Here is a 10,592-nt window from a genome sequence, read left to right on the forward strand (position 1 = left end):
AGTGGATTCTATTATATTTATTATTATCCATATAAATTTTTAGATAATATTAAATAATATTTATATAGTATTTTATTTCATTTCACGTGTTTAATTTATATATATATATTATATTATTCAATTTCAGAAATGCTAAATTCAGTAAAAAAAGTGTCCCGAAAGTGTATTCAGAAGGTTTTTTTTTTTTTTTTTGTTATTTAATGATTAAAAAAGTAATTTTTAATGATATTATAAATTTTTTTATTTTTTTAAATATTTATAATGATTAAAAAATACAAATAAAAAAAAAAGAAAAAAAAATTACTTTTCGATACCCACATTCCAACAAAATTTTCGGTGGGTGTAGTATTATTCTTTCACGTGTCTGGACGCCAGAGTTTGAATTGTACGTCTTTGATGACAATCTAAAGCCAAGCGTCCTTCTCATTCAAGTATCAAAGTGAAAAAGACACTTGACATTGACACTCTGTAGGAGTGGGAGGTTAGTTCTATACGAGAAGAAGGGGAACCAAATACAGTGAAAAGATGAGGCCTTCAAGATTCAGTGGAAGACTTGAGAATGAGTTCTGGCGACTGCTGGGATTCATGACCACGGGTGGACCAGCAGTTCGAGGCCATGCCTGGAATTTCTTGTCACTTTCTTCCCACCATTCTTTATTTGCAACAGTTTTTGGGGGTATTACCTCTACAGTCTACATACCTTCCTGTCACCGATATAAATGGTCACACGCTAAATGTGTTTGCAAATGATCCCAATACAGCAGGTGTAGTGTTCGTGACTCTCATGTTCAACCTGGAAGGACTCCATCGGATGGCTGGGGCGGATCTGACACCTTTTATTCTTGAAAGCGAGGAATATATACATTTGTGGTGGAAATGAAAAGAGAGAATGATTCTTTACTTGTGCTTGCGGTACTGTTACGAGCTGTGAGTCTCTCTTTGCTTCGTTGGTAAGTGAATCTGTTCTCCACCCTTACCTATACACACAAACACACACACATATATGAACTCCAAATCTTCAAAGCTTTGTCCCAATTCCGAGTGCAGGTGAGCCGGAACTGTTATCTTAACCCAAAACTTCTCTTCATTGTCTTATATGCACACCAACTTGTTTATATAATTTCTAATATTTCGAGTTTTCTACTTTCATATTTGGTTGGGCAATGATATTACGCAAATGGGTAAAATAATATATAGAAAGGTCTGAACATATCTATATCAAGTTTTGTTCTTGTGGTACAATAGTGCTTGTTTTCCATGTGGTTATTAATTTTTATTATCAGGGTTGGTCTAGCGTGGATTTTGTTCCATACTAATTATTTTTATCTTGCTGTCTGGTGCTGAGTCTTACTGGTGTAGACTCGATCATGTAGTTTGGCTAGAGTCTGAGACATTTTGGTCAACTTTTTTGGTGGGAATGGAAAACTTAACTCCAGTTCTTGATTTTGATTCTTCAAAACTCAATATCACTGGCTTTCTGCGGGGTTCTTATTCATGCTGATAATTTTCACAGGTGCTGTCATCTTGAGGTAACGCTGGCCTGTGCTGAAGAAAAAAACCAATATTTTAGTTACAGGCCTTGTTAGATTTATGGAGGACCTCTTAATTTCTAGGCCTGGACATATGGTCATGAAAAGAACACTGCTTTTATTGATTTTTTTAATGCGGATGCCAATAAGTGTCATGGGAAGGCCTGGGAATGCCAGTGTTTCTTCTTCCAGACCGCATGTTGTGAATCTTGGAGCTCTGTTTACTCTAGATTCAGTAATTGGAAGGTCGGCAAGACCAGCAATAATGGCTGCCATCAATGATGTTAATTCTGATTCGACTGTTCTTCCTGAAACAAAAGTGAACCTAATACTGCGGGATACAAATTGCAGTGGATTTGTTGGAACAATAGAAGGTATTTCCTGAAGCTCAGTACTTGTATAGTTCTGTTCTTTTCTTGGGCTGACACCTCTACTACTCACAATGCTGCACTCCATAACAATCATTATAAGTCCTAATCATACCAAATCAGACCTTGGTGAAGTAATAGTAACATAACATCTAACTTTTACCCCTCCCCTCCTCCAATAACCTGCTAATTCATACTTCTGGGGTAAGAGTACCCTTGCTGCTGCTGCTGGTGGTGTATTTTTTAAGTAAGTTATGTTCGTACATATCTTCCTGCATTGAGTGCTTATATATATATGTATGTATGTATATGGTTACACATGCTATTGCTACTTGATGTGCTGCATATCTACATTATTAAATATCTACTATGGCTATTTTCTCATTTTATGGCCATCAAATTTACAGCATTTCACCCCTTAAGAAAGGGCTGGATCGTAAGTTTGTGCATTCAAGATCCATTGGGTTTGTGTATAACCTACCAAGAGAAAAGGAAATTATTATTGTCTTAAACTGAGCTGGAGCAGATTTGGAGTTGATCATTTTAGAGTAAATCCATCTAACATGTGAGACAATTATTTGAAGCCAACCTATTTGGCACTCACAACCATTTGTAGTTCTCAGCAATTTTTACAAATGGAGTATTAATAAGCTGAGAAGTACTACTATCATATGTATGATGTATCTTTTTATGTGCTCTCTCTTGGAGATGGGGATGGTAAAAAAACGTTTGACATGGGTGTCATTAACAATGTAGCTTTGCAACTCATGGAAGAAGATGTTTTTGCTGCAATCGGGCCACAATCCTCTGGTATAGCTCATGTCATCTCCCATGTTGCTAACGAACTCCACGTGCCACTTCTGTCATTTGCAGCAACAGATCCCACTCTAGCTGCACTGCAGTACCCGTATTTTGTCCGTACTACGCAGAGTGATTATTTTCAAATGAATGCAATTGCTGATTTGGTTGAATACTATGGATGGAGGGAGGTAATAGCCATCTATGTAGATGATAATTATGGAAGAGGTGGGATTTCTGTATTGGGTGATGCCCTGGCAAGGAAACGTGCCAAGATCTCTTACAAAGCTCCCTTCACTCCTGACGCCTCCAAAAGTGAAATTAATGACCTACTGGTCAGAGTAAACCTCATGGAATCTCGGGTGTATGTCGTGCATGTAAATCCTGACTCTGGCTTGAAAATGTTCTCTGTTGCTAAATCTCTTGGGATGATGAGCGGTGGCTATGTTTGGATTGCAACTGATTGGCTTCCTTCCCTCCTAGATTCATCAGCAGCAGCTGACCCTAACACAATGAATCTCTTACAAGGGGTCATTGCTCTTCGTCATCACACCCCAGATAATGATCTCCAAAAGAGTTTTATGTCTAGGCTGAACAGCCTAAAAGATAAAGACAGTGCAAGCTTCAATACTTATGCGCTCTATGCATATGATTCTGTTTGGTTAGCAGCTCGTGCTCTTGATGTTTATTTGAAAGAAGGTGGAAGCATATCTTTCTCTGATGATCCAAGATTGCATGACTCAAGTGGAAGCACACTTCACTTATCATCCCTCCGTATTTTTGATGGAGGCCAACAACTTCTCCAGACAATTTTAAGGATGAACTTTACAGGTGTAAGTGGTCAGATTCAGTTTGATCCAGATAAAAATCTAGTTCATCCAGCGTATGATGTTCTAAACATTGGTGGGTCTGGGTCTCGTAGGATTGGCTATTGGTCAAATCATTCTCATCTCTCAATTGATTCTCCTGAAATCTTATATACTAGGCCTCCCAATACTTCAACCATTAATCAAAAACTGTACAGTGTAATATGGCCTGGCGAAACTACAGCAATTCCCCGGGGATGGGTATTCCCAAACAATGGTAGGCCACTGCGAATAGCAGTGCCAAACCGAGTAATTTACAAAGAATTCGTGGCCAAAGACAATGGCCCTCCTGGGGCTAGAGGTTACTGTATTGATGTCTTTGAAGCTGCCATAAATTTGTTGCCGTATCCCGTTCCACACACGTATATGTTATATGGAGATGGCAAGAGAAATCCTGTTTACAACAATCTTGTGGACGCAGTTTCAGCAAATGTGAGTATTTGGCTTTTATTTGTAACTTTAATCTACTTTCCTGAAATGTAATGTTTGGTTTAGTGGAATATAACTAGCTATACCATGGATTTCAACTTGTTTACATGTATTCGTTTTAACTTGCATTCTCTGATATATTGGTGAGACTCGGTGTTAATCATTATAATTATTTCAATGTGCTTACTATCTTCTTCAGAAGTTTGATGCTGCTGTCGGGGACATTACAATTGTTACAAATAGGACGAAGATTGTGGATTTCACACAGCCTTACATGGAATCAGGACTTGTTGTTGTTGCTCCTGTCAAAGAGTTAAAGTCAAGTCCTTGGTCTTTCCTCAAGCCATTCACAGCTAAAATGTGGTGTGTCACCGGCATATTCTTTATTTTTGTTGGAGCTGTTGTTTGGATTCTTGAGCATCGGATTAATCACGAGTTCCGTGGTCCACCAAGCCAACAAATAATGACAATTTTTTGGTTAGTATGTTTCAACTAACTGACTCACTGAATGTCATGTAATTTGTTACCAGAATTGAAACCCTCTAACTGGTATAAAGCTATAGGGTCTCTCTAGAAAATGGTGTCAAACCCCTTGGCAATGGACCTGATTGTTTCCTGGTTTCAATGAAATTGCATGGTTACACACGAGACCTAACTTACAAAATTTTGCACACTGGCTGAAGATCTTGGCTGTAAGCCTGTAACATATGCCTGCTGTTGTATAGTAGAGCAGAAATCATTGTTAGGGTATATGTTGGTTTACCACTTTCAAGTATGCTGATGGACCGTGATGAAATAAACATATCAACTCTACCATTTTTCTATGGAAATATTTCAATTAGATGTACATGCTTTTAGCTCTGCCTACTACGCATGCTTTGCTTCATTTTATATCAGAGTATGATACTGAAATCACTTCTTGCCTGGCAGGTTCAGTTTCTCCACAATGTTTTTCTCACACAGTACGTATTTCATGCCTAATTTCTTGTGCTTTTGACATTTGCTTCATGACATAAGCCTTCTAGTGTTGATTGGGAGCTCATATTCCAATCTTCTAACATCCTTTGCTGTTTGGATCTGGCACAGGAGAGAACACTGTGGGCACGCTTGGTCGAATGGTTCTTATTATATGGCTCTTCGTAGTGTTAATTATAAATTCAAGCTACACGGCTAGTTTGACGTCGATCCTCACAGTGCAGCAGCTGACATCACGGATAGAAGGAATTGACACTTTGATATCAAGTAGCGAACCAATCGGAGTTCAAGATGGGTCATTTTCATGGAATTATTTGATTGAGGAGCTCAACATTGCAGAATCTAGGCTCGTGAAGTTGAAAAACCTGGATGAATATTACAGTGCCCTTAAGAAGGGACCAAGAGGTGGTGGAGTAGCTGCCATTGTTGATGAACTTCCTTACATTGAACTCTTCTTGTCCAGTACCAATTGCGAATTCAGGACTGTGGGGACAGAGTTTACAAAAAGCGGATGGGGATTTGTAAGTAAAGACTTTGGTTGGTCAAAGCCACCATCTGATTTTTTAGCTAGATTACAGATATGAAACGAAGCATTTCTAGAATGATGCAAGTTTAATAGTTCTTATATCAAGTGAGATACTGATCGTAAATCACATGTAGGAAGTTGGGAATTGAAATTTCCTGCTCCAGAATTATAAGTAAATCACATTGAGTTTCCAACTCCTTATGGATAATAGTACAGCAGATTGAATTAAGATATTGACCTGGATGTGATAGTTTTCTTTATAAATGCTAGTCTCCTGTTATACCCTTTATATTCCATCTTCAGTAGTAATGATCGACATGTATTATGTAAAATCAATATTCCCTGGACAATTGACTTTCTGATTTTTCATACAATTATTAATTGCTTTTTAATATATTTATTGATGCTGTTTTATTTATTCTTTTTGTTCCAAGGTTCAATACTTGATTATGTTTTATTCTGTTTTAGACACATCGAGGCATTTCTATGAACGACAGCCTAGCTCTGTCTTGATTTCCAGTTCTAATCTTCTACTTATGAAAACTATAATGTACCCAAAAGATTTCAGAATCTTTTGTTTCATACAATAAAAATTCATGAAACAGGTTCAAAAGTCAAATCTCATTCCAATGTTCAATGTCCATGTCTCAGGCTTTCCAAAGGGACTCTCCGCTTGCAGTCGACTTGTCGACGGCCATTCTTCGGCTCTCAGAGAGTGGTGATCTCCAAAAACTTCATAACAAATGGCTGACACGGAACGAGTGCACCATGCAAATTAATCAAGTTGATTCAACCCAACTATCTATGAGTAGCTTCTGGGGCCTGTTCCTTATCTGTGGAATTGCATGCTTTGTTGCTCTTATTCTGTTCTTCTGTAGGATCTTATGCCAATACAGCAAGTTTAGCCCAAAGGCTGAGGAAGGCGATATTGTGGACATTGAACCTGCAACTGCAAGGCCTAGACGCACAATCCAAACTCCTAGCTTCAAAGACTTGATTGATTTTGTAGATAGGAAAGAAGATGAGATCAAGGAGATTCTTCGGCAGAAGCGTAGTGACAGAAAACGACCAGCTAGCCATAGCTCAGATGAGGAATAAGGAATAAGGACAAGTTTTCCTTTTGGCTGCTGAATACTCTAATGCTTCCCTTTGGCAATACATGATTTTCATCTATACAACATATTTACTTCTTTCCCGTATGTAAAAGCTTTGAGAGAGAGAATTTGAGCATGTTTTAGAGTGTTTTTCTTGATGCTATACAAATGGATACCCTTTTCTCTCAATGCTCAAAGATGGCCTTGAGCAGTTTATGCCATGTTTTGGAGTACTCCATGGTATTTAAACAGGTAAATGATTAGTTTGATTTTACTAATTTTTGGCTTCTGTTTTATAACGTTCCTGCTTGCCTCTTATTTAGAAACTAGCGCGCGCGCGCGCGCACACACACATATATATATATATCGGGCAGGGCATAAAATGCTGCATACTCTATTTTTGTTTTGTGATTGAAATTGACATGTGCTTAATTTGTGGGTTATGTTATTGTAACAGTATAGTAAAAAGAAAATGATAAACTTCTTACTTTGAGGGTGAGAAAACCTCTAGGAGATAGAGAAGAAGAAGACTTAATTTGATAGATGATTTTCGATCCGTTCTACATCGGATTTCACCTCCATATGCAGGAGATTCTAACAAACTTGGACATAAGAGTAATTTCAAATAAAAGAAATAACAACTATAACTAATAGTACTTTTACTACATTATTGAAAGAGTAAATAAAGGCTGCGTCTTTAGTCTCCACGTGGTCTTCCAGACTATTCTTATCCTCCACCTAACCCTAGCTTTAATCCCAACCGTCCCTTTGATCAAAGGTACTCATTAACCCATAAATTTCTATTCTTTGTACGAAACTGCACAAGTGATGCTCCTTCACGATCGGGCTTGTAACAAAATCCTGCTGTTTCAAAACACCTTGCCCACAAGGTGTGGGTAGATGTGTTTCAACTGGTGAAAACTCTCCCAAGTAGCATCCGCATCACTCTGTATGTGCCAACGAACCAAAACCTCAGTCAATGGTAAGGCTCCCTTCCTTCGAATGCGCCGATCCAACAATATTTCAGGCTCTAGTTTTAGCACCCCTTGAGCATCTACTGGTGGAAGGGTGGGGATCGGGGTCAAGTTGCTACCTATCTTTTTTTTTTAACAAAGAGACATGAAACACCGGGTGTATTTGGGAATTTATGGGCAACTCCAAGCGGTACGCTATAGTACCGACAAGGCTGAGGATCTGGAAGGGGCCATAAAAGCTAGGAGACAACTTCATGTTCTTCCGTTGGGCCAACGTTTGCTGTCGGTAAGGCCGTATTCGAACATAAACCCATTTGCTGACCTTGAAGGATCGCTCCTTTCGCCTTAGATCCGTGTAATGCTTCATCCTTTCTTTTGCCTTTTGCAGGTTTTGGCGCAATAATTGAGAGATTTGCTCCCGTGAACGAAGGCCCGAGTCGACGGCGTCCACATCAGACCCACCAGGCAAGTAACTGATCAACTTGGGGTGGGGTTAGCCGTAGAGGGCTTCGAAGGGGGTTAAGTGTGTTGATGCATGGGTAAGTGTTGTACCACCACTCGGCCAATGGTAACCATACGACCCAATCCTTAGGTCTGTCGCTTGTAAAACAACGTAGGTAGTTCTCTAGGGTCTTATTTACGGTTTCAGATTGACCATCACTCTGGGGGTGGTAAGCCGTGGAAAAAGCCAGTTGTACCCCTTGCTGCCGAAATAACTCCCCCCAAAATTTACTAGTGAAAGATCGGTCCCGATCCGAGATGATGGTATTGGGCATACCATGAAGCTTAAAGACAAGCTTCATAAAAAGTTGAGCTAAGGTTAGGGCTATATAAGGATGGCTGAGGGGAATAAAATGGCTGAACTTTGTCAATCTGTCCACGATCATCCACAAACAATCGAACCCCTTAGAAGGCGGAAGACCTTCAATAAAATCCATAGCGATGCTAACCCATGGTCTAGAAGGTATCGATAGTGGCTGTAAAAGACCCCCTGGAAGTGTATTCTCATTCTTGACACGTTGGCACACATCACAGCCCCTAATGTACTCATTCACCTCAGCTTTTAACCCAGGCCAAAAGAACTCCCTTCGCACAAGATGGAGAGTTTTATCAAACCCTGAGTGACCCCCAGTGGGGCTGCTGTGTAGTAATTCCAGCAGCTGCAACTTGAAAGATTTATGATTAGTAATATAGAGCCTTTGTTTATAGTAAAGCAACCCATCCTGGCAGGTGTATTTAGGCCCTAACTCCTGGTTTTTACACTTCTGTACCAATGCTTGTACTGCTGTGTCCTCAACATACAACTTCCTCAATTCATTCAATAACTCCAGTTTTGGTACTGAAATCATAGTAAGCATTAGAGTGACAGGACCTTCATCCTCATACATTCGAGATAGCGCTTCTGCAACTTTATTGTCTTTGCCTTGCTTGTATTCTACTAGGAAATCATAGCCTAGAAGCTTGGACACCCATCTTTGTTGCATTGGTCTTCTGATCTAGTAAGAATTTCAAACTTTGATGGTCAGTTTTAACTGTGAACCGAGACCCCAAAAGGTAATGTCGCCATTTTTGCACAGCTGAAACCAAAGCCAGTAGCTCCTTCTCATACGTAGACATATTCAAGGCCCTCTCCTTTAGAGCTTGACTGTAAAAAGCAATAGGATGCCCTTTTTGTAGAAGAACAGCCCCCACAGCCTTCCTCGAGGCATCACACTCCATGGTAAATGGCTGGAAAAAATCTGGGAGAGCCAATGCCGGTGGGTTCATAACAACTTGTTTGAGCTTAAGAAATGCCTCCTCAGCCTCCGGATTCCATTTGAAGCCATCTTTCTTCAGTAAACAAGTCAAGGTAGCAGCCACGCCTCCATACCCCCGTATAAAACGTCTGTAATAGCCCAGTCAGGCCAAGAAAGCCTCGAAGAGCTTTAAGAGAGGTAGGCCTTGGCCAATCTTCCATGGCCTTAAGCTTTTCCGGGTTAGCCTTAACTCTTTGGGCTGAAATGAAATGCCCCAAATATGAGACCTCAAGGTTGCCGAAACTGCATTTAGACAACTTGGCAAACGTGCTGCCTTAGTGTCTCAAGAGTAATCCTGAGATGTTGTAGGTGTTGCTCCATAACCCTGCTATAAATTAAAATGTCATAAAAAAACACCAAAATAAACTTTCGTAAGTAAGGCCTGAAAATGGTGTTCATCAAACTTTGAAAAGTGCTGGGGGCATTGGTCAAGCCAAATGGCATTACCAAAAATTCATAGTGGCCTTCATGAGTACGAAAGGCCGTTTTAGAGATATCTGCATGATTGACCCTAATCTGGTGGTATCCAGATCTGAGATCGAGTATGGAAAACACTGTCGAGCCATTCAGCTCATCTAGCAGCTCGTCCACAATTGATATATGATATTTATCCTTAACCGTGACACTATTTAGGGCTCGATAATCCACATATAGCCTCCAGGACCCATTCGCTTTCCGGACAAGTAAAACAGGTGAAAAATAGGGACTTTGGCTGGGTTGTATCACTCTAGACGAGAGAAGTTCTTTTATAATTTTCTCTATTTCATCTTTTTGAAAAAATGGATATCTGTATGGTCTTACTGAAATGGGTTTAGTGTCTAGGTGTAGGATGATGGAATGGTCGTGGGATCTGTGTGGAGGAAGTGTTTTTGGCTTAGAGAAGATATCCTGGAAGTGCTGGAGAAGGTTTTGAATTTCTGGGCAAGTGGGCTGGTTCGGCTTGGGTATGATTTCTTCCTTGAACTGCAACAAAACCCCTGTATTTTTCCTGCTGGAACTGGCAGGTAATGTACCTCTTGCATGACTTTTGGGTTGTCAAGACCCTTAAGTAAGACTTCCTTCCCTAAATGTGTAAATTGCATGTGTAAGTGTGAACAGTACCCAATGTCTGGAGCCAAGAGACTCCCAAAACCATGTCACAGCCAGCAAGGCTCAGAATGTAAACCCCTGTATCAAATAGACTGCCCTGTATAGATAGAGACATGTTAGAAATCATGCCCTCACTCTCTACCACTGT

The 10,592-nt window shown here is 39.9% G+C and overlaps 1 protein-coding gene across 2 annotated transcripts; it reads left to right on the forward strand.

The window, feature by feature from the left end:
- The first annotated feature begins 631 nt into the window (after window positions 1–631).
- Window positions 632–6,835, forward strand: LOC109011612 (glutamate receptor 3.4-like). Of its 2 annotated transcripts, none has more exons than XM_018992889.2 (7): window positions 632–950; window positions 1,514–1,903; window positions 2,654–3,993; window positions 4,190–4,467; window positions 4,921–4,952; window positions 5,077–5,486; window positions 6,143–6,835. In XM_018992889.2, the coding sequence occupies exons 2-7, from the start codon at window positions 1,591–1,593 to the stop codon at window positions 6,587–6,589; spliced, it is 2,820 nt and encodes a 939-aa protein (XP_018848434.1). In that variant the 5' UTR covers window positions 632–950; window positions 1,514–1,590; the 3' UTR covers window positions 6,590–6,835. The 2 variants fall into 2 exon arrangements, with proteins under 2 accessions (XP_018848434.1, XP_018848435.1); XM_018992890.2 differs by lacking the exon at window positions 632–950 and adding an exon at window positions 989–1,047.
- The last annotated feature ends 3,757 nt before the right edge of the window (window positions 6,836–10,592 follow it).

This window comes from Juglans regia, chromosome 10 (assembly GCF_001411555.2).
Source record: "Juglans regia cultivar Chandler chromosome 10, Walnut 2.0, whole genome shotgun sequence".
NCBI lineage: Eukaryota > Viridiplantae > Streptophyta > Magnoliopsida > Fagales > Juglandaceae > Juglans > Juglans regia.